The 25443-nt window shown below is 39.0% G+C and overlaps 1 protein-coding gene across 1 annotated transcript in view; it reads right to left on the reverse strand.

The window, feature by feature from the left end:
• Nucleotides 1-25443, reverse strand: part of TICRR (TOPBP1 interacting checkpoint and replication regulator) — a gene marked incomplete at both ends in the record, with an annotated part of 46808 nt that overhangs the window by 4259 nt on the left and 17106 nt on the right. The window contains 13 exons of the mRNA XM_079701241.1: nucleotides 925-1082; nucleotides 1697-1831; nucleotides 3488-3549; nucleotides 4570-4660; nucleotides 13744-13890; nucleotides 16979-17036; nucleotides 18900-18993; nucleotides 19513-19749; nucleotides 19919-19998; nucleotides 20089-20182; nucleotides 21230-21327; nucleotides 22150-22301; nucleotides 25014-25232. Of these exons, the coding sequence (XP_079557367.1) occupies nucleotides 925-1082; nucleotides 1697-1831; nucleotides 3488-3549; nucleotides 4570-4660; nucleotides 13744-13890; nucleotides 16979-17036; nucleotides 18900-18993; nucleotides 19513-19749; nucleotides 19919-19998; nucleotides 20089-20182; nucleotides 21230-21327; nucleotides 22150-22301; nucleotides 25014-25232 (1625 nt within the window). The remainder of the gene's footprint in view (nucleotides 1-924; nucleotides 1083-1696; nucleotides 1832-3487; nucleotides 3550-4569; nucleotides 4661-13743; nucleotides 13891-16978; nucleotides 17037-18899; nucleotides 18994-19512; nucleotides 19750-19918; nucleotides 19999-20088; nucleotides 20183-21229; nucleotides 21328-22149; nucleotides 22302-25013; nucleotides 25233-25443) is intronic.

The raw sequence follows: 25443 nt of genomic DNA on the forward strand, positions 1-25443 counted from the left end.
GGGAAAGTCGGGGAGAGGGAACTTCAGGCATAGAAAACAGTGTAAGCAAAGGCACAAAAGCAAAAAACAGCAGTTGTGTGCATCCTGAGGCTGCTGGGAAGGTGGAGTGTGAAGCAGAGATGGCTGAGCAGGGATCAGATCATGGAGGTCTTTGCCTGTCCAGGGAGGAGAATGAATACGGTCCTATAGATCTGTGGTTTTCAAACCCTTCCCCACAGTTCCCTCCGTATCCTCCTCCATCCTCTAAGCAGTTTTTGGGTTTCCAAACAAAGATTATTATCTTTGAACACAGGGTTCCATTTTAGGAAAACTTAGAAAACCCTGCTTTAACAGATGAAGAGTCTGTAGAGCTTCAAGCAAAGTGATGTGGTCAGAGGAGCGTCCAATGGGGTCACAAAGGTCCCTCTGACCTCTGGGGACAGGATGAATTTGAGAGAGAAGAGGCTACTGAAGTGTTCCAGGCAGAACTGAACTAGGGCAGGAACTGCAGGGATGGAGAAGAGGGAATGGGTATGAGATAGTTTGTCAGTAAAATGGGCAGGACTAATAGAGTAGCCAGGCCTGAGGAGAGGGGGAAGTCCAGGATGACTCCCAGGTTTCTAACATGGGTGACTGGATCGAGTGGGCAATCTAACAGAAACAGACGAATGCTGCTGCACATTTCAGAAGGATATATACGTAGTGTCCGATATAAATGGAAGATGAAGCCAAGAGAGTAGGGCGAGATCTTTCTATCTCCTCCCTGCCACCTTGGCCTCAGCCCAACTGCTACCTAAGTCCCCATACACCCAATAATCGTTCATTCAAGTCAACCCCAACCACCTCAAATCTCTCTTTTATCTTCTCTTCCCTACTGGACTCAGTGGTTTTCCTTGTCCATGACTACATGCTCCCCAAACTATCTGAAACATCGTAATTTTATACCTGAGAAGCTATAGGTATTTCAGAATCCAATGTGTTTCCTGAAGGCCTTTTAATTCGAGCTGACCCCTTCTCGGAGGGACTGATCATCTCAGACACTGCCCCGAAAAGAAGCCTCTTGGGAGATCGAATACTTTGGATTGGAGAATTTTCTCTTTGGTCTGCAAGGCAAAAACAGTGACAATATTTCATTCTTTTTCAACTCCTGTGCCCCCCACCCGCCTCCCGCACCAAATACCCATAAAACAGCCAGTCCATATGAGAAAGATGATAATTCTCTTAGAGCAAATAGGGGCAGATCCCACCTAATTATGACAGCAGTGCCAATAATTGCTGCCTTCTTGAATTTTAAGACTGCATATCAAGCCCAGTCCCTGTGTTAGGAGATGTAGGCAACTGAAATAATTTAATTTGCAAAGACAAATATAAAAAGACATATCTGATAATCCAAGCTAATAATGATAAAAGAATGAAGGACAAACAGCACCTTCCACCTGGAGATGGCTTTCTGTAGGATCTGAACATATGGTAGAAATTACAGGTAATTTCCTCTTGAATGAATGAATTACCCACAAGGATAATGTGGACAGCCAGCCATAGGAATCTAAAGGGATGACTCTGATAACGGTGGCCATGGATTGTTCCTCTGGTCATCACTCTGAACCTCAAATATTTATACCTATTCTATTTCTCCAACGTCAAACTTCATTCTTTTCCCAACACTTCCCACCAAATCTGCATGGACCTCTGAAGACAGGTAGGCAAGCATTGTTACCTGACTTGACTTGCTGGAATGAGTGAACTCGTTGTATACTTCGAGACTTTGGTTGAGACACAGAGTAGAAGGAACCAGAATTTTTCCTGCTGAATGCCAATTGCTTGATTCGAGGACTTCGTCTCAAACTTACTTCTACAAGAACTAATCACAGTTAGTTCTGACAAGAAGAAATGCAAGCTTGATGTTTCCCCACATATTAAATGGGTAAGATTTAGATTTATGTAACACCACATACAAGATGGAAATTTGACAAGCTATTGGCTTTGAGATCCCTGAAGTGAGACAAAGCTAAGAGGGATATGATACGTGGCCCCAACAAAGTACCAAAAAAACAAAAGACCCCCACAAAAACCAAAAACCAAAAAAACCCTGACCCCCCCCACTATAATCTGCAGAAGTCTCATTACCTGCCACCTTTAAGAATGATGTAGAGTGAAAAAAGGTTTGTGTAGTGTGAGTTGTTAAAGTTTAAAAATCAGTTTTCATATTTATGTTATACATATTTGTATAGAAACAATACCTGTAAGAGTATTATTAAAGCTAAATGTTAATAGTTACTTCTTTTTTTTTTTTTTTTTTTTTGCGGTATGAGGGCCTCTCACTGTTGTGGCCTCTCCCGTTGCGGAGCACAGGCTCCGGACGCGCAGGCTCAGCGGCCATGGCTCACGGGCCCAGCCGCTCCGTGGCATGTGGGATCCTCCCGGACCGGGGCATGAACCCGTGTCCCCTGCATTGGCAGGCAGACTCTCAACCACTGCGCCACCAGGGAAGCCCAATAGTTACTTCTTTTCTTTCTTTTTTTAAAACATGTTTATTGGAGTATAATTGCTTTACTATGGTGTGTTAGTTTCTGATGTATAACAAAGTGAATCAGCTATATGTATACATATATCCCCATATCTCCTTCCTCAACAGACTTATTTCTAATTTGTGGGATTACCAAGTGATAATTAAATTTTTGGCTTCTCTGTGTTTTCTAATTTTTCTACAATAAACATAAACTACTTGACTTAAAGAAGTTAGTTTTTGGAAACCCCTCCTTCATCATGTACTTTTTTTTTTTTTTTTTTTTTGCAGTACGCAGGCCTCTCACTGTTGTGGCCTCTCACGTTGTGGAGCACAGGCTCCAAACGCACAGGCTCAGCGGCCATGGCTCATGGGCCTAGTCGCTCCGCAGCACGTGGGATCTTCCCAGACCGGGGCACAAACCCGTGTCCCCTGCATCGGCAGGTGGACTCTCAACCACTGCACCACTAGGGAAGCCCCATCATCATGTATACTTTAAAAATAAGCCACAGGGGACTTCCCTGGTAGTCCAGTGGGTAAGACTCCACGCTCCTAATGCAGGGGGACCCAGGTTCAATCCCTGGTCGGGGAACTAGACCCCGCACGCATGCCGCAACTAAGGGTCCGCATGCCACAACTAAAAGATCCTGCATGCTGCAACTAAGACCCAGTGCAGCCAAAATAAACAAACAAATAAATAAATATATATATTTTTTAAAAAGCCACAGCACTTTATATTAACGTAGTAGTTTAGCTTTCACTCTGAATCCCATTTCTCTTGCGTAAAAATATTTCTTCTCCAGAAACTCTCAGTACATTCTGTGTAAAAAACCATTCACCAGTAAATATGTACTGATATACACTGTGGGCCCAGAGCTGTCATATGTCTGTAAAATATCTTGGGCTACGCTGAGCGATAATACCAGTATAGAATAGCTTTCACAGAAAGCAGAGGAAACACAAAAACTGAGAACCCTAAAACAAAACAAAAGTAGGTAATACCATCTTCTCCTTTTTCTGGGGACTCTTCAACAACGTCAATTTCAGGACCAGGATCAGAGGACCTTGAGGAACAGCAATACAAGGATTATTCAACACCACTCATAAATGACGCATGTCAAAGAGCTACAGGTTCACACCTCACAAGGTAACAAAGACCACAAGTGGTCTTTGGCAAGCACTCTCACACGTTACTGTCAAGAATGAAATGGCAAGAATATTTTTTTTTGGAAGCAGTTTGACAACATAAAGTTAAAAATATGTATACCTTCTGACCCACAAATTTCACTTCTTACAATTTACCCTGTAGATAAACATGCACAAGTGTAAAATCCACACACAATGTCCAGATGGAGCCTTGACAAGACGGAGTAGATGCACTTCTCCCCATTCTTCCTGTTATGTACAGCTAAGAACCCTGGATACTACATATAAAGGAAGCGTAAGACTCTCAAAGGTGGAGAGAAGAGGCTTGGGACTTTAGGACCTGAGGAGAGACAGGGCAGCGAGCCCCCGGAGCTCCTGGATTGGGCGCTCGACAACCTGACAACCCCGATACACCAAGAGGTGCAGATGAAAACTGCCCTAAGGAAAGCTAGCTCTCCTTAGCCAAAGAACCAGGAAAGAGGCAGCCAAGCAAGACAGAAACTTTCAGACCAGAACTGCCCTACTCCAACCAAGTGCCATGGCAAGCTGTGGTCCCACCACAGGCCAAGTTGGGATCCCAGACTTCCAGCCTTGCCTGTCAGTGAGAATCCCTCCCTCCCCAGGTCAACACATGAATAGATTTTTAAATCAGGCAGTATGCATTCAATGGAATACTACTCAGCAATAAAATGGAATGAACTATTGATATATTCAACAACATGGATAAATCTCAATAATTATGCCAAGTGAAAGAGGCCAGACACAAAGAGTGAATTCTGTATGGATCTCCAGCCCCCATAAAATCTACAGAATGCTCTTTGGTTATAAGCAACACAGTTGAGACTAGAGTCACAAAGGTCATGAGAAGGTAAACATGGCCCATAAGATTAGGAGGGCTGTGCAGGTGTATGAAGAAGCTAGACAGGGATGTCATTTACCTGCCCTTGATCTGTCTATGAAGCAGCCTTCTGGAGATTTGCTTATGTACTGGAGTCTCGGCCACACTCTTGGTTAGCAGCTTGCGATAACCTAAAATGTAAAAAGGATAAATTTCACATAATCTTATCAAGAAGGAATAGCAAGGCAAAGGGAACAGTTTGAACTTAAATATGGTTTAATGCTTAGCCGGAGTGGCTCTTAATGGTCTTTTGGACCAAGGTCTAACCATAAGACTCAATTTAACATGATATAACAATTTATCAGCACTATTAGAGTTTAATAATAAATAAGCCAATGTAAAATAAAATTTTAAGATAATATTCCTGAAAAAGTGAAAAGTTCTCATTTATTTGGGCTAACACATCTGTGCACCTACTTGGTGGTTCTTATATTTATGATGAAATAAAGCATGGGAAAATGCTGATGTGTCATGCAATAAGATATTTAATATAACGATAAATCTAACTTATGCTCTGGCATAAGTTTTCTCAATAGAGTAGGTATGCAAGCTACTCATGGGAGGACCGGTTTTAAGGGAGATAAAAATGACTAGAAAGAGGAGTGATGTCAGCAGGAATGTGGAGAGTAAGGACCTCTTAAAAAAACTCTCCTCCAGGGCTTCCCTGGTGGCACAGTGGTTGAGAGTCTGCCTGCCAATGCAGGGGACACGGGTTCGTGCCCCAGTCTGGGAAGATCCCACATGCCACGGAGCGGCTGGGCCCGTGAGCCATGGCCGCTGAGCCTGCGCGTCCAGAGCCTGTGCTCCACAACGGGAGAGGCCACAACAGTGAGAGGCCCGCGTACCAAAAAAAAAAAACAAAACTCTCCTCCATTAAAGGAACGAGAACACTGGCAAAAATTCAAAATCAATTTTTCCAGAACTCTGGCAATTAACCAGTTTGGAACAATCCAGGGAGTATTTATTCAACAAAAGCAGCTGAATCTCATTAAGAATAGCAAGCTTTGTGAAACTTTAACTTGCCCCAATCCCAACCTCCTCTCCCTAGGCCTGTGGTAGCCTTGAGAACCAAAAGCCCATAATTACAGTGAAAACCAACAGCCCGGGAGCCTCTGGATGGAACAGAATGGGATCCAAGCTCCTCCAAAGCCCCATTCCCAGATAACTATTTGGCCTGTCTGGCAGTTCCCTGGAAAATCCCACTCACAAGGCCTGTCTTTATTTGACCTGACTCAGAACTCATCCAATGCAAACAACTTTTTCCCAGGGAGCATTTACTGAAAACAATCAGCAGCAACTGTAAACATCACAGCTGCCTGAGGTGGTGATAACACTTGGGGCAAACCACAAGCTGACCAAAAGTTTAGATGGGAAAACTGGGGAGTGAGATGTCCCTAAGGGACTCTGCTGACTTCTGACACACTCCTGGGACCCTAAAAGTACATGTGTGGTAGGGCTGTGTGCATGCCCAGGATGGACCCAAGAAGGCCCTTAGCTGTCACCTCTGGCTGACCTTGAGGCTCTGGAAAACAGAAAGAGTTGTAAAATGTCTGGCTGAGTACTGAAGACATGAGCCAATGCACACATAGGGCCCCTCAGCAAAGGCTGGGAAACTTACTGGTTCCGGGCATGTAAGAAAATCTCTGTCCAAACCTTAGCTGACAACTAAGCTAACCAAGCAGAGACTTCAGTGGCTACACATGACAGAATACAGACTTCAAAGACTTAGTTCAGGAGAGTAAACAAACAAAAGCAGTAATGGTAACAACAAATCCTGCCCTGGAGCAGTGGCAATCTGATCGTCAGAGTTGACTCATATTATTTAAAATGTCCAGTTGTCAACAAAAAATATGAGACAAGAAACAAGAAAGAATGGCCCATACACAGTGGGAAAAAAAGAATCATTCAACAGAAAGCACCCCTGAGGAAGTTCAGACATTGAATTTATTAGCCCAAGACCTTAAATCACCTATCGGAAATATGTCCAAAGGAAAAAAAAATCATATCTAAAGAACTAAAGGAATGTATGAGTGAGCCTGATGACTTGCCAAACAGAGAATGTCAATAAAGAGACATATCATTAAAAAACAGAACCAAATAGAAATTCTGAAGTTGAAAAGTACACTATCTAAAATGAAAAACTCATTAGAGGGGCCCAGCAGTTGATATGAGGTGGCAGAAGAAAGAATCAACAAAATTGAAGACAAGTAATTGAGATTATCCAGTCTGAGGGACAAAAAGAAAAAAGAAGAAAAATGAACAGTCTCAGACACCCGTACGACACAATCAAGCATAATAACATAGACACAGTGCGAGTCCTGGAGGAAGAGGAGAGAGAGGCAGAAAAAATATTTGAAGAAATACTGGCTGAAAACTTCCGATGTTTGATGACAGACATTACGTAGCCAAGAAGCTCAACAAACCTAAGTATGATAAAGTCAAAGAGATCCACACCAGACAAATCATAATCAAACTGTTAGAAGCCAAAGGGGAAGAGAGAATCTTGAAAGAATCAAGAAAGCAGTGATCCGTCATGTACAAGGAACCCTCAATAAGATTAACAGCTGATTTCTCATCAGAAACATAGGAAAACAAAAAGGCACTGTGATGAAAGGCAAAGTGCTGAAAGAAAAAGACTCAAGGATTCTATATCCTCTAAGACTGTTACTCAAACATGAAGGAGAAATCAGCATATCTTCTCCACCCCCAAAGAAACACCCAAAAAACAACACTGAGAGAATCTGACACTAGCAGACCAGCCCTAAAAGTAATGTCGGTACTACAGGGAGTCTTTCAGGATGAAAGGAAAGGGCACTATAGAGTAACATGAATCCACGTAAAGAATTAAAGAGCACTGGTAAAGGCAACTATACAAATAAATGCAAAGGACAGAATAAAAGTATTTTTGTTTGTAATTCTTTTCTCCTTTGAGTTAAAAGATAAAGCAATGATTACAAATGTGCTGATGGGCATACAATGCATAAACATGTAATCTGTATGACAATATAGCCCAAAGAAGGGGATAGAAAACAGTTATACAGGAGCAAAGTTTTTGTATACTCCTGAAATTAAGTTGGTATTAACCTCAACTAGATAAAATAAGATACTTAATTGTAACCCCCAGAAAAAGTGACATCACATGAAACAGTGAAGTAGGAAGCTCTAGGGTTTGGTCCCTCCCCCAAAACAACTAGTAAACTAGGAAAAAAAATTATCAGAGTAAACTATTTTGGAACTCTGGAACCTGACTGGCACTTATGACAACCAGGGAAGTGCCTGATGAAGGGAGAGGCTGATATTTAGTAAGGAAATGACATGCACGAACCAGCTACCAGCCTCCTTTCTTCAGCCCTGCTGTAGCTGTGGGGACAGTGGCCCACATTCTAGGAGCAGCTGGTTGGTGGTAGGGCAGACAGTGGGGACCCTGTCTTCCAAATCTGGGGTTATATGGTTCAGTCAGTGTGCTTTGGAGAGTGGAGTCCTGTGGGGCTGGTGCAGACATTCGCCTTGGTTTCTGCTCTCTCAGGCTGCAGCAGCTTTCCCCCACTGCATCTAACAGAAGATTTTGAGGGACAGGAACACCTTTTTGTTTTTCCCTTTTTGGAGCCAGACACTTAAGGAAATCTTTGTCAGGTCACTGGCTAACCACAGAGATAACAGAACAGAAACTTCAGTGACCACACAAGAAGGAATACACGCTTTGTAAAAAATAGTTTGGAAAAGGCACAAATGGACAGGCCCTCAATAAGCAAAGATCAGCAATTTCTCAGGAGTGGGAGAATTTGATCTCCAGGGTTAACCAACTGTAATATTCAGAATATCTAATTCTCAAAAAAGAATTACAAAGCATACAAAGAAACAGGAAAGTGTGTCCAGGAAAAAAATTTGACAGAAACCACCCTTGAGAAATCCCAGATATTGGAATCACTGGTCAAATATGTTAAATCAAATATTCTAAACATGTTCAACGAGCTCAAGGAAAAAAAGAACAAAGAATTAAAAGAAATAAGGAAAACAATGGATAAAGAAAATGAGAATACCAATAAAGGGACAGAAATTATATAAAGGAACCAAACAGAAATTTTTGAGCTGAAAAGTACAATAACTGAAATGAAAAGTTCACTAGAGGGGTTCAACCTCAGATTTGAGCAGGGAGAAGAATCAATAAACTAGAAGATAAGACAATCAAAATTATCCAATCTGAGCAGAAATAAAAAAGGATGAAGAAAAATGAACAAAGCCTGCTTAAGGGACCTGTGGGACACCATCAAGCATAAGAATATACAGACACCGGGAGTCCTAGAAGAAGAAAAAGGAGAAGAGAGAAAAGGGCAGAAAAAAGTCGGGAGAAATAATGGTTGTAAATTTGCTAAATATGATGGAAATATATAGGAACAGAGTGTATACTATTGAAACTAAGTCGTATTATTCAACAGGTTTAAATTTAAGGTGTTAATTGTAATCTCTGAGGTAAACACTAAGAAAATAATTAGAAAATATACAGAAAAAAAGATGAAGGGAATCGAAAGAGTACACTACAAAAAAAATCAGCTACAAAAATGGCAGTAACAGAGAAATGAAAGAACAAAAGAGGTATAAAATATATAAAAAAATAAATAGAAAATAGCAGAAGTCCTTCTTTATCAGTAACTACATTAAATGTAAATAGATCAAGTGCTTCAATTAAAAGGCAGAAATTGGGGACTTCCCTGGTGGTGCAGTGGTTAAGACTCTGTGCTCCCAATGCAGGGAGCCCAGGTTTGATCCTTAGTCAGGGAACTAGATCCCACATGCATGCCATAACTAAGGAGCCCGCATGCCACAGCTAAGGAGCTGGTGAGCTGCAACTAAGACCCAGCGCAACCAAATAAAAATAAATAAATAATTTTTTTCTTTTTTTTTTTAAAAAGGGCTTCCCTGGTGGCGCAGTGGTTGAGAGTCCGCCTGCCGATGCAGGGGACACGGGTTCGTGCCCTGGTCCGGGAGGATCCCACATGCTGTGGAGCGGCTAGGCCCATGAGCCATGGCCACTGAGCCTGCGCGTCCGGAGCCTGTGCGCCCCAATGGGAGAGGCCACAACAGTGAGAGGCCCGTGTACTGCAAAAAAAAAAAAAAAAAGAAAAGAAAAGGCAGAAATTGGCAGAATGGATTTTTAAAAATATGATCCAACTATATTCTGTCTATAAGCTCACTTTAGATACAAAGAGGTTGAAAGTAAAAGGACAGAAAAAGATATTGTATGCAAAAGAGAGCTCGCATGGCTATATTATTGTCAAAATAGATTTTAAGTCAAAAAAGGTTCAAAAGACAAAGTTCATCATGTTGGTTTAAAAAATTCAATCCATTAAGTGATACAATTATAAACATATACACACAACTAACAACAGGGCCCCAAACTCTATGAAGCATGAAACTGACAGAATTGAAGGAAGAAAAAAATAGGTAAGTCAACAATAATACTTGGAGACTTTAATACCCTGATTTCAATGATAGAACATCTATACAGAAGATCAACAAGAAAACAGAAGACTTGAACACCACAAACCAACTAGGCATAACAGACATCTATAGGCATTCTACCCAAGAGCAGAACACACATTCTTCTCAAGTACCCATAGAACATTCGCCAGAACAGGCCAAATGTTAGGCCATAAAACAAGTCTCAAAAAATTTAAGAAGACCAAAATCGTACAAAGTATGTTCTTCAACTACAATGGTATGAAATTAGAAATTAATAACAGAAATTTGTGAAATTAACAAATATGTGAAAATTTACACCCTCCTAAATAGCCAAAGGACCAAAGAAAAAAAACACAAGGGAAATTAGAAAATATTTTGAGATGATGAAATTGAAAACACAATATACCTAAACTTACAGGATGAAGCTAAAGCAACGTTTAGAGGGGAATTTGTACCTGTAAAAAGCTGTACTAAAAAAGAAGTCTGGGGAATTCCCTGGCAGTCCAGTGGTAAGGACTCTGCACTTCCATTGCAGGGGGCACGGGTTCTATCCCTAGTCAGGGAACTAAGATCCCACAAGCCATGCAGCGTGGTCAAAAATGAAAACAAAAAAGAAGCCTGGAACCCTCCTACACTGTTGTTGGGAATGTAAATTGGTACATTTACATTGGTACATAAACCACTATGGGGAACAGTATGGAGGTTCCTTTAAAAACTAAAAATAGAACTACCATATGATCCAGCAATCCCACTCCTGGGCATATATATCTGGAGAAAGCCATAATTCGAAAAGATACATGCACCCCAGTGTTCACTGCAGCACTATTTACAATAGCCAAGACATGGAAGCAACCTAAATGTTCATCGGCAGAGGAAAGGATAAAGAAGACATGGTACATATATACAATGGCATATTAGCCATAAAAAAGAAGGAAATAATGCAATTTGCAGCAACATGGATGGACCTAGAGATTATCATACTAAGTGAAGTAAGTCAGAGAAAGACAAATATGATATAACTTATTGTGGAATCTAAAAAACTGATCAAATGAACTCATTTACAAAACAGACACAGACTCACAGACTTTGAAAACAAACTTATGGTTACCAAAGGGGAAAGGTGGGGGTAATTAGGAATTGGGAATTAACATATACACACTACTATATATAAAACAGATAATCAACAAGCTTCTACTGTAGAGCACAAAGAACTCTGTTGCATATTCTGTAATAACCTATATGGGAAAAGAGTCTGAAAAAGAATGGATATATGATAATGTGTAACTGAATCACTTTGCTGTACACCTGAAACTAACACAACATTGTAAATCAACTATACTCCAATATAAAATAAAAATTTAAAAAAAGAACAGTGGTGATAAACTGTTCAATGAGTGATGTTAAAAAAAAAAGCATGTATTTTAAAAAATCAATAACAAAACCTTAATCTTAAAAAACTGAAAAAGATCAAACTAACACCAAAGCAAGTAGAAGGAAGGAAAAAATACAGATTAGACAGGAAGTGAACGAAATCAAGAATAGAAAAATAGAAAAATCAATGAAACCAAAAGTTGGCTCTTTGAAAAGATCTTTAAGTTAACAAACCTTTGGCTAGACTGACCAAGAAAAAATACAGTACATTCAAACAACTATGAAAGAGAGAATAAAACTACTAACCTTACAGAAATAAAAAAGGACTATTAGGTAATACTACAAACAACTGTATAGCAGCAAATTAGAAAACCTAGATGAAATCAACGAATTCCTAGAAAGACACAAACTACTGAAAACAGACTAAGCAATAGAAAATATGAATAAACCTATAACAAGTAAAAAATGAAATTGTTATCAAAAAACTTCCAAAAAATACCCAGGACTAGATGGCTTCACTGCTGAATTCTACCTAACATTTAAAAAGAATTAGGGGGACTTCCCTGGTGGTGCAGTGGTTAAGAATCTGCCTGCCAATGCAGGGGACACGGGTTCAAGCCCTGGTCTGGGAAGATCCCACATGCTGCGGAGCAACTAAGCCCATGTGCCACAACTGCTGAGCCTGGGCTCTAGAGCCCGCAAGCCACAACTACTGAGCCCACATGCCACAACTACTGAAGCCTGTGTGCCTAGAGCCCATCTCCACAACAAGAGAAGCCACCACAATGAGAAGCCCATGCACCGCAATGAAGAGTAGCCCCTGCTCACCACAACTAGAGAAAGCCTGCGTGCAGCAACGAAGACCCAGTGCAGCCATAAATAAATAAATTTATTTTAAAAAAAAAATTGGGACTTCACTGGTGGTCCAGTGGCTAAGACTCCATGCTCCCAATGCAGGGGGCCCGGGTTTGAACCCTGGTCAGGGAACTAGATCCCAGATGCTGCAACTAAGAGTTTGCATGCCGCAACTAAAGATCCTGCGCACCACAATGAAGCCAAAAATAAATAAATAAATTTTAAAAAATGGATATCATCAAAATTAAAAATATTTTATGTATCAAAGAACACTATCAAGAAAGTGAAAAGAAAACCCAACAGATTGGGGAAAAAATATTTGCAAATTGTATATCTGATAAGGGGCTGGTATCTAGAATATATAAAGAACTCTTACAACTCAATAGTAAAAAGACAAACAACCTAATTTAAAAATGGGCAAAGATTTCTCCAAAGAAGATATACAAATGGCCAGCGAGCACATGAAAAGCAGCTCAACTACATTAGTTATCAAGGAAATGCAACTCATAACCACAATGACACACCACTTTAAACCCACTAGGATGAGCAGAATCAAAGAGGGACAATGGAAGGTGGTGGCAAGGATGTGGAGAAATTAGAACCCTCATACACTGTTAGTGGAATAGAAAATGGTATAGCCACTTTGGAAAACAGTTTGGTAATTGCTTAAAAAGTTAAACATAGAGTTACCATATGACCCAGCAATTTCATTTCTAGGCATATGCCTGAGAATTAAAAATGTGTCTACCCACAATCTTATATATGAATGTTTACAGCAGCATCACTCACAATAGCCAAAAGTAGAAACAAGTTAAATGTCCACCAATTGATGAATGGATAAGTAAAATGTAGTTTATCCATACAATGGTATATTATTGTCAATAAAAAGAAATGAAGTACTGAGACATACTACACCATGTATAAACCTTGAAAACATTATGCTAAAGTAAAAAAAGCCAGTTACAAAGACCACATAATATGATTCCTCTTAAAAGAAATATCCATAAGAAATCTATAAAAACAGAAAGTAGACTGGTGGTTGCCTACAGCTGGGAAGACTGGGAGAAATGGAGAGTGACTACTAATGGGTAGGTACAGGGCTTCTTTCTGGAGTGATGAAAATGTTCTGGAATGTGTCATGATGGTTGCACAACTTTGTGAATATACTGAAAACCACTAAAAGTTGATTTTATGATGCATGAATGGTCTCAATTATAAAAAAGCAAAAAAAACCCAACACACCGAAAGACTAGAAAATTGCTAGTCACTATCTTTCATTTTTGTTTAATTGGTTTTATAAAATAGATGTTTGTCTGTTGTCTGTAGGGGTAACTAGAAAGGGAGGAATGAGAAAGACCAGGATTAATTCTTCATCTAAACTTGGAGGGAGAGACCCCAAGTGGAAAATTAACTGATGGTAACCAAAGAGGGGAGGAAAACATGAGATTAATGAGCCTCTGCAACAAGAGTCTGGAGACCGGTTTGGATCCAAGAATCCCCTTCTCTTGGTTACCCTAAAATGTAGTACCTTTGGTCCTCTTGAAGTTGTCAAGTTTATACTCTAGACCTTCCACAGCTGACACAGAATGGCTTCTAGGCAACCCCCGCTTTACAGATCTCTTTGAAGGAGAAATCATTTCCTGGTTGAAGAGATTTCTTCGAACTTTGGTCACTTCTGAAAGCATTAAGAAAAAAAGAAAGTCAAATATTATCATTAATAAAAGCCACATGTGGGAAAACAAAGATATCCAAAACAGAGAATCTGCTTGAGGAAACTATTTTACAGGCTGACTGCTATATTCACATTTACTAATAGGATTTCCTTAAATAGTACACTCACGTGGTATATCAAAACTATTTACAGGACTTCCCTGATGGCGCAGTGGTTAAGACTTCACGCTCGCAACGCAGGGGGCCTGGGTTCGATCCCTGGCCAGGGAACTAGATCCCACGTGCATGTCGCAACTAAGGAGCCTGCCTGCCACAACTAAAGGAGCCCACGTGCTCCTTTAGACGTGGTGCAACCAAATAAATAAATATTAAAAAAAAAAAACTTAAAAAAAATTTTTTAAAACTACTTACATTTATAAATTTAATTTAAACCCAACCTTTCAGGAATACAAGGAAAGCCCACATCACTTAAATTAGAAGTTTTATTCACTGTAAAATGGACATAATCCTTAAGTAAGAGGTTGGATAATGTAAATCATAGTCTTTTTAATATATCCCAGTGTTATGATATTTTTCTCACATTGGAACTTTTTGCTGCTTTGTATTCAGCGTCAAGCAGAGAAACTGTTCTTTTCAATCCCAGAGATTTCATTTTTCTTCTTTTGAGTATTTTACTAATTTGCTGGGATACAGTAGTCCCTCCCTATCTGCAGTTTCACTTGCCACACTTTCAGTTACCCGCAGGCAACTGTAGTCTGAAAATATCAAATGAAAAATCCCAGAAATACATAAATCATAAGTTTTAAAGTTGTGTGTCTTTCTGACTAGTGTGATAAAATCTCATGCCATCCTGCTCTGTCCCACCCAAAACATGAATCACTCCCCTTTGTCCAGCATATCCCACCTGGTAGGCACTTAGTAGCCAGCTGGGTTATCAGATCGACTGTAGCAGTATAGCAGTGCTATATTCAAGTAACCCTTATTTTACTTAAATACTTCTTGTGCCCCAAAGCACAAAAGTAGTGATGCTGGCAACTTGGATATGCTGAAAGAAGTCATAAAGTGCTTCCTATAAATAAAAAGTTTCTCAACTTAAGGGAAAAAAAAATCGTATGCTAAGGTTGCTACGATTTATGGTAAGAGTGAATTGTCTATCTGTGAAACTGTGAAGGAAAAATTCACGCTAGTTTTGCTGTCACAACTCAAACTGCAAAAATTATGGCTACAACGCATGAAAGTGCTTAGTTAAGATGGCAAAGGCATTAAATTTGTACAAGATATTTTGAGAGAGACCACATTCATGTAACTTTTATTATAGCATATTGTTATAATTGTTCTATTTTATTATGGTATTGTTAATTCTTACCATGCCTAATTTATAAATTAAACTTTATCATAGGTATGTATGTATAGGAAAAAACATAGTATAGGGTTTGGTACTCTCTGAAGTTTCAGGTATCTGAGGGTATTGGAACGTAACCCCTGTGGATAAGGGGGGAACTACTATATTTTAAATCCTCTTCCTAACTCCAGAGCATGAGAGTTGTAACCATCTAGACTCAAAGTTAGGAAAAATAGCTGAAGAGTCAGGAAATACTTGACAAAGCTAGCAGACTAGCATTTTAAACTTAATCTTAAGCAAGATGGCCTGGTGGAGGCTACTCAAAAATTCACCAAGAGTAAAAAAATTCTAAGAACAAGTCACTTAAATAAAAACCAAACAAACCAGGATCCACAAACTGGGAGGAGCCGTTTTTACCCATCAATGACATAAACATTAAGGACGCCAATAATGCACACCAAAGTTTCAAAAAAATGTTTCTCTATCTCCATTATAAAAGCCTCTGTTACCTGCCTTAGGCTGTCTATGAAACTGATTTACGGCCTGACAGCCAAATTTGATCTGTTATTTTCCATTTTTCCCAAATTTTGGATAAGTTGAATTTCTATAGAAAATTTCAACGTAGAATCATGGTGACTTCCACGGTGGCGCAGTGGATAAGACTCCACGCTCCCAGTGCAGGGGGCCTGGGTTTCATCCCTGGTCAGGGAACTAGATCCCACATGCATGTTGAGACTAAGAGTTTGCATGCCACAACTAAGGAGCCCGTGTGCCGCAACTAAGGAGCTGGCAAGCTGCAACTAAGACCCAGTGCAACCAAATAAATAAATATTAAAAAAACCCAAAATCAAAAAAACACACACAGAATTGTCACTAAAATTCACCAACTGTCAACATTTGTTTTGTCCCTCCATCTCTCTCTCTACGTTTGTACAACTGCCCACCCCAGAACACTGGAGAGTGAGTTGCAGACATCATAACTCTTCAGTTTCCTGTATTTCAGCATGTATCTCCAAAGAAAAAGGGCATATATCTAAACCATCTTCGAATTTCCTCTCATCGTCTCAGTAATATCCGTTATAGCTTTTTACCATACATTTAAGACCCAAGCAGGGATCATGTAGTGCACTTATGTCACACTTAAATTCCTTTTATCTAAACCAGCTCCACTGCCTCTTTTCTTTTTCGGCTTTCATGTTAATGGCATTAAAAAAATATTTTAGGGCTCCCCTGGTGGCACAGTGGTTAAGAATCCACCTGCCAATGCAGGGGACATGGGTTCGAGTCCTGGTCCGGGAAGATCTTCACATGCCACGGAGCAACTAAGCCCGTGCACCACAACTACTGAGCCTGCACTCTAGAACCTGCAAGCCACAACTACTGAGCCCGCGTGCCACAACTACCAAGCCCGCGTGCCTAGAGCCCATGCTCCACAACAAGAGAAGCCACTGCCATGAGAAGCCCCCGCTTGCCACAACTAGAGAAAGCCCATACACAGCAATGAAGACCCAATGCAGCCAAAAATAAACAAAAAATACATAAATTAAAAAAAAAATTTTAGAACAGTTATTTTACAAAATGCAGTATTTTGAGACCGTGTGAACATCCTACTCCTCTAGCACACAGTACATGGACATATTTCATAAACCAACAATTACACAAAACTATAATTTTTAACTATATGCAACTGCTTAAATATATGTAATCAAAATAAAACTGTCACTGAGTACAACAAGGAAACAAAGTATACCTTGTACCGTGTCTTTCACTGGGAGTGGAGGCTGCTGAAGAGTAGGGTGAGAATTCTCCTGAAAGATGAGAAAATCCAATAAGAAAATTTAAATAAGAATTCATTTAAAAGAATAAAAATTCCACAAGAAACCCTTTGATCCTTGCAATTCCACTTGTAGGAATCTGTAACAGAAATAGTTGTAAAATGCACAAAAATAGGGCCTGGAAATATACACAACAAACCGTCATCAGCGATTACTTCTGAAGAATGGATGGTGAAGAGGCACTAACATTTAACTTTATATAATTTCATTTTTTTTTTTTTTTTTTTTTTTTTCGCGGTACGCGGGCCTCTCACTGTTGTGGCCTTTCCCGCTGCGGAGCACAGGCTCCGGACGCACAGGCCCAGCGGCCATGGCTCACGGGCCCAGCCGCTCCGCGGCATGTGGGACCCTCCCAGACCGGGGCACGAACCCGCGTCCCCTGCATCGGCAGGCGGACCCCCAACCACCGCGCCACCAGGGAAGCCCTATAATTTCAATTTTTAAACGATGTTTCTTTATACCTTTTATAAGTAAAAGATCAGGGAAACCCCATAATATTAGAGGATGGCTATATACTCTTAGGAACGTCTCTGTATAAAACTGCTATTTGGGGACTTCCCTGGTGGTCCAGTGGTTAAGACTCCACGCTTCCACTGCAGGGAGTGCTGGTTCGATCCCTGCTTGGGGAACTAAGATCCCACATGCCATGTGGCGCGGCAGAAAAAAAAAATACCCACCTGCTATTTATTTGCTATTATAGTAGAGGATTCAAGTGCCTAAACTCAAATGGCATCTAAACAAGAGAACTGTTTTTAAAGATTTTGTTGCTGTTTTTTCAATTATGCCACTGTAATCATTAAAGAATAAACAGCCAAATAGGAGCGGAAACTTAACAAATGATATTCTTTTTTAACCAAAATCAAATCCTGATCTCAGTAAATCTGGAAAGTTAACTTTCTAGTTAAATCTAGAAAGTTAACTTTCTAGGCCAATCTGAAACAAAAGTTTTCCAAAAGGAGTGCTAGAAAGGACTGCTAATTGTGTAAAATCTAGTGAGAGAGGTGGTCTGATACCTTTTGGACTTCATACTCTCTGAACAAAATCTCCAAGATAACTAAGATTTGCATCTTATTCACTCATACATATTAAGGTAACTAAGAAAGTGAACACCACTAACTTCAAAAGAAACCCCACCTCCAGTACTAAAGCACAGCTATAAATCTCTAGAAACAAACCACTATTGTAATGATTCATGCTTCTTAAGCGAGTTCTCCTAGAATTTTAACTCTTCTCATAATTCATGCAGTTCAAAAGTTTCAATGCATTTTTTTGTCTCTCTCCTTCTCTTAGTAAGACATTAATTCTTAGTAAATAGACTTCAGCTGGATTTCTTCTTTTGCAACCAACGAGTCCTAACATCTACTGCCACAGAAAAATAATTACCACCTGGCTTCATGAGTTTTTTTGTTTGCTTTTGTAACTTGTTATTGATGTAAAACATACTTACTGAAAAGTACTTTCTGGTACACAATCAAAGTCCTATTATGATTGTACATTATTTTTCAATGGCTTCTTTTGCTTATATTATTATTTCATGAGTTTTCTTAACTACATTAAAGATTTTGAATTAACTTATTCATTCCTAACTTTTACTATTTTTTTCCCCTTAATATTACCTCTGTCACACTTTTGGGAAAAATGATTAATCCTTAATAAACTTATATTTCTTTATTCCTTAGATTACAGTTGTAGACACATTTATAAAAATACCTACTTTTATTTCTGTATCCTCCAATGCTCATTTCTTAAAAGTAAAGACACTGTGTTTCATTCTTATTTATTGTATGAACTCATGCCCAAAGTGATACCACTTTCTACCTCCTGGAAATGACTTACATTTTTCGTAGCTCTCTTGGATACTTTGGGAATTTCAATTTGTCGCAGATTTTGTGAAACCTCTGCAATGCTTTTATGTCTTATTGCATTTTTCCTTTTAAAAATAGAAAGAAACAGTCAATATACACTGAATACAGGTTACAGCTAGTTATATCAGAATGGAACTAGAGTTTAAAATAAAACACTTAAATAAAAGTCGGTTATCTTGAGGTTGGCCTGAACTTACAGTAAAACAAGTCAATCCCAGAATTTCTAAAATTAACAACTATAAATTTAACTAGTTATGAACAATGAAGAGCATCATGGAAAATATACAAAGTAAGCTGAAACCCCAGGCTTACCTCATGGAAGGTTCCTAGTTCTTGGAGACCCCATGTGGAGAGTCAAGAGGGGACTGTGACTACAATACAAGACTATATGTTCCCCCAGATAATATAAAGAGTGTCAGATGCTCCTTGTTAAGAACTCTAATAATTGGTTTCTGTGATTCAGACATAAGGGCAACTACTAATTCAATAAATTATAGACAAAGACAACTGGACTATGGCTTAAACATACCCTATACCAGAACTGTAACAGTGCAAGTAATTCCTTTAATTCCTTGAGCTCCTACCTCCTCTTCTTAGCTGATCTGGTACGAAGCTCCTCCAGTTGGTCAGATTCAGTGCCACCCGACACTGACCTATGAGCATTTGACATAAGAGGCACAGAAAGGGGTGATTTGCTCCCCTGCGTCATGGAGTCATCACTGAAAAAATCTGTAGGAAGGACACCAGACAGCTTCTGAGGAATCACAAATCCTAGGCTGTTGTAAAGATTTCCAAGTATCTTTGGGATTGAATCAATATACCTGTGGAATAGATTGATTAAATATGGAACAGTCAGTCACCATTCCACCCTCTCTACTCCCTTCCTCACCCAGCATGAGAAATAGTCCTTACAATTCTACAATTCTGAGACAATACCTATATAAGTTCTTGGTAAAATTATTTTAAATTTAAATTAGTCATCAAACTTACAATTCCAAAATTTCTTCCAGAAACTTTGCTAGGTATGCCGAATCTTCAGTTAAACACACCATGCGCAGCAAATCTGTCACCTGAAGATTTTAGAAAATTACCACATGGCCTCTGCAGGAAGCTGAATACATCTACAGCACATCCCCAGTGGCACTAAGCAGTATACTTGCCTCCTCCACTACTTGCTCCATTTCATCTATATGTTCATATACGGAAGGGCACTGCCGACACATCTCCAAATGAAGAAATACCTGGAGCTGGCACCTTGAGAGAAAAAAAAAAAGCTTGGTTATATCTGCTTTGAGTGTCACTTAACTGAAATGAAAGTTCCTTCCATATGCAGAGATCTGTTTACATAAGAAATAACAACCTAAAAGAAGAGCCATTGCTTTCTAAATAGCAGTATGGTTATTAGGTAAACAGGTGTTGCAAACTGAACATTAGAACATTATAGAGAATCAGCTACAAAAGCCTCTTCAAGCAATTGGCAATCTATTTTAAACTGATATATAATCAGCCATTAAAAAGAAAAATGAAATAATTCAATTTGCAGCAATAGGAATGGACCTAGAGATGATCATACTAAGTGAAGTAAGTCAGAAAGAGAAAAACATACATCACTTATATGTGGAATCTGAAATAGGACACAAATGAACTACCTATGAAACAGAAACAGTCTCACAGACACAGAAAACAAACTTATGGTTACCAAAGGGCAAAGGGCGTGGGGGAGGGATAAATTAAGAGTTTGGGACTAGCAGATACAAACTATGTTATATAGAAAATAGATAAACAACGACATTGTAAAACAACTATACTCCAATAAAAATTTTTTTAAAAAGATAAATAAGGTCCTAGTGTGTAGCACAAGAAATTATATTCAGTATCCTGTAATAAACCATAATGGAAAAGAATTTTTTTAAAATGAAAAATTAAATTGATACAAGTAAATCTTGGGAGCTCTGTTTTGGAGTAATGGTTTAAAAAAAAAAAAAAAAGGAGACTTCCCTGTTGGTCCAGTGGAAAAGAATCCGCCTTACCATGCAAGAGATGTGGGTTCAATCCCTGGTCAGGGAACTAAGATCCCACATGCCGCGGGGCAACTAAGTTCACACGCCACAGCTACTGAGCTCGTGCACCTCAACTAGAGAGCCCACGTACTCTGGAACCCGCGCGCCACAACTAGAAGGAAGCCCACGCACCGCAAGGAAGAGCCTCATACTGCAACTAAGACCCACTGCAGCCAAAAATTTAAAAAAATTAAAAAAATCATAATAAATAAATCTTTAAAAAAATTAAAAAGGTAATTACTCTCTGACTTTATCTTCTTTATCCAGTTTTCCTATATTCTGTCGAAGACTTTTGCTAGTTTTCAAGAGGTTGTTTCTTACTTGATGTAGGCAGTTCATCTGAAAATACAAAATTAAATAGGAGAATATTAATATTAATGCTTATCATTATTTCTAATTTCTTCACAGCTGACTAATGCCTAAGAAGGGAAGTACATCCTCTTTCTTTCATTTGAATGAAAAATAGTGTAATATTCTTTTATATTTTTTAAAAGAACATGTAGAAAAGTGTTTGAGAGCAAGTGGGCATGGATACAGCAAGCCTGCAGATTTGAACTTTCATAAAAGGAAGATTCCATAAAGTAGTGATTGAGAAGTCTAAGCAAAATGAATCAACATTTTAAAGAAATGTTCCAGGTGACTCTAAAGTGCAGCCAGGGTTAAGAACCACTGGCTTGGGCTTCCCTGGTGGCGCAGTGGTTGAGAGTCTGCCTGCCGATGCAGGGACACGGGTTCATGCCCCGGTCCGGGAAGATCCCACATGCCGCGGAAACGGCTAGGCCCATGAGCCATGGCTGCCGAGCCTGTGCTCTGCAGCGGGAGAGGCCACAGCAGTGAGAGGCCCGCGGACCGCAAAAAAAAAAAAAAAAAAAAAAAAGAACCACTGGCTTAATTCATGCAGCTAACATGCAACTCAGATGAGGATAGAGCTTTCACTGGAAGGGAAGTACATGTAATTACTCCCACTTGGCCCATTTCCTTGATTTCTGCCTTCCCAGTGGACTATGTCCATCTTTCAAGACCTAGAATTGTGCTCACCCCCTCACTCATCATTTTTGAAATGTGCACTGCATAACAGATATTTTCCAAGACATATGAGCCAGACCCACCAACAAGCAACTAACATTGTTATGACAAACAACAATATCCGGATTCCCTTACTTCTAATTCCTTGGTGCCTTTGGACTTTAGGAATGCTTTAATGTTTGAGATCATGTTCTGAGCACATGAATACAACACGATTTCTCCTGTGGCCACAGTCTTTTGGTAATTTTCATGTATGTAAGATAGTAGCTCCTCCTCAGTTTTAAAATCTGTGGGGAAAAAAAGTCAAATTGATCATCAGACCCAGCTGAAGTCATTGTATTGTTTAAGCCAGTGGTTATCAACTGGGAAGTTTTGCTGCCCAGGGACATCTGGCTATGTCTGGGTGGCAGTGACTAGTGGGGAAAGGGAGGGTACTACTGGCAGCTAATGGGGGGGAGGCCAGGGATGCTGCTAAACATCTTATAGTTCATAGAGGATTATCTGGTCCAAAATGTCAAAAATGTTGAGGTTGAAAAGTTCAGAGTTAGTGATTAATTTTAAGGGTTTGCAAATCACGTGTACATGTTATAAATTTAAGGATAACCAGTAATGGAGAAGAAATAAACTATACAACCTCCAAACTTAGCAGAAAGGAAAAAGATGCATAAAGAAAACTTGATTAATCCCATAGCCTGCTAGAAAGGCAAAACAACAATTGAAAGCACAAAATAAGACACTAAAATACACCCTAGCTTATCAGTAATCATAATAATTATAAATATTTATTTTACAAATACACTTGCTGGTTAAATAAAAGATAGAGAACTTCCCTGGTGGCGCAGTGGTTGAGAGTCTGCCTGCCGATGCAGGGGACACGGGTTCGTGCCCCGGACCGGGAAGATCCCACGTGCCGTGGAGCGGCTAGGCCCGTGAGCCATGGCTGATGGGCCTGCGCGTCCGGAGCCTGTGCTCCGCAACGGGAGAGGCCACGACAGTGAGAGGCCCGCGTACCGCAAAAAAATTATGCTGTCTACAAAAGACATACCCAAAACACATGACAAAGAAACAGTGGAAATAAAAGAATAGAGGTATAATCACAAGGAAAACATAAATGATTTTGTATAGACCTAAAAAGAAAGCCTCAAAATATATGATGCAAAAATTGGCAGAACTGCAAGGAAATTTAGACAAATCTACATGGTGGAAGACTATAATACAATCATCTCAGTTATATATTCTTTTAAGTAGAAAAAAATTAATAAGGATTTTGAATATTCAAATATTAAGATGAATATTTATGGAACCAAGTACCCCAAAATTAGAGAATACACATTATTTTCAAGTACACATGGAATATTAACAAAACAATCACATATTAGGCCATAGAGTTTCAACAAATATTAAAGATTCAATATCTTACAGAATAAATTGTGCACAGTCCAAAAAATTAAGCTAATTACAAAAATAAAACACTCCCTTCTATTACTGATGTCAGAAAATATTTAGATGTATCAATGAAAACAGAATATAGCAAACATATAATGCAGCTAAATTTATACCTAAAGGAAAATTTATAGACAAATTATCTTTTTAAAGAAAAATTTAAAACCAAATTAGCTAAGCATCCAACACAAGAAATAACACAAAAGAGTAAATCCAAATAATAAAGAAGGCAATAATAAAGATAAAAACAGAAATGAATTAAGTAGGAAAAAAAGAAATGAGAGAACAACAAAAACAAAGATGATTCAAGAAAATAAAGCAGAAATTCAAAATACTATTAAGAGATAAGGTTTAAGTTCAATTTTTCCATAAACATATCCAGTTATTCCTGCACCATCTGTTGAAGATTATCCTTGTCCTGTTGAATTGTTGGGGGCACTACTGTCAAATATCAATTTACCACTGTTGTGCAGGTCTATTTCTGGAAAGGATCTAGTCCAGAAATTATGCTAATGCCACATTGTCTTGCATTACTGTTAATTTTGCTCTCCCATCCACATTCTGGTATACCATACTAGCTCATCGAAGATGTGCTATCTCACTCAAACTGATTATCATCTATGATCCAGTATTCCACAGAAAAAAAAATGTTTAAAGAAGCAGAAAACATTCATTCCAGAATTTTCGAAAGAACTCAAAGGTGACATCAGGTAATTATTGCCCAAAGTTCATAAGCTATTGTCACAATCACCCCACAGTACTGGCACTGTCAGTGTGAGCTAAGAATGTACCCTGAGAATGAGAAACATACTGTAATTCAATCCATTTTTAAAGAAGAAGAAAGAACAAATAGGAAAATAAAAGCTACTGGACTAAATTCGTCTGCCTGACTTTGAAAGACCTCAATAATCCAAGCCTAGATTATTCACGAACCTTTTCCCTTCTCTTCATTCACAAATGTATAAAACTTCTTTAACCACTTAACTTCTTTAACCACTTAAAGGGCCAAGACACAGCCCTTCTTTGTGACTTTGCTTATGCTAATCCTCCATCTAGCACACACTTCTTTTACCTTTCTGCTTTCTAAACTCTGCTCATTCTTCAAAGTCTAACCTGGGCTCCACTGGCTCCGTAAAAGCCTTCTCAGCCTGTTCTGCTCAAGACTGGACTTTCCCTTTCTTGACTCCTGAATGTAAAATGAACAAGTATTACTTTACTTCCAAAATGAACAAGTATTTACTTCCAAAATGAACAAGTATTTTCTGTTACAGTCTCTTGGCTCTCTTATGTATCCATTTCACCAATTTGTTGTGTATATGAATGTGTGTATATATATATATATATGTTCATTATTATTCTTTGTAGCTGGATCATAAATCTAAGGAGAGGAAATTATCTTATTATTTACTGTACTCCCTATAACACACTTGTGGACATACAGTAGATAGCCAATAAATGTTCATTAAGCGAGGGATATGATTAAAACTTAAAAATATGAGAGTACAGAAGAGTAAACATGAATTTAGATACCAAAATGCAATGGAACTGAGGAATACCTTTAGGTTTAGAACTTCTTAGTGTTCTTCCTTTGTTTTCCAATTTATCTGCTGTTCTTCCATTGGCTATCTTTTGGATCCCTTTCTCCCCAGCTGTGTCTGGACTGCCATCTGGATGTAACTTCTGAGCCTTTACATTCAGTCTTGCAACATTCAGCATCTTTAAGGAACGGCACATGGTATTCATCTTCTGCCTCACTGGAGTACGAGGGACACCTCCTACCAAAACGACGTCGTGGGAAGGAAAGTAAAGTAACTTTTACTTCTGTGGAATCAAGAACTACTTTAATCCAGATGAAATATTCTGTGAAGGAATATTGAAATGAAGTATATCCATTCAGAATGACCTGAATTAGGTAGTTCTTGCATCTCTTTCTACCTACAACACAGGGTAGAAAGAGCTCTTTTTTAAACTGAAGTTTAGGAACTA

The sequence above is a fragment of the Hyperoodon ampullatus genome (assembly GCF_949752795.1).
Source record: "Hyperoodon ampullatus genome assembly, chromosome: 3".
Lineage (NCBI taxonomy): Eukaryota > Metazoa > Chordata > Mammalia > Artiodactyla > Ziphiidae > Hyperoodon > Hyperoodon ampullatus.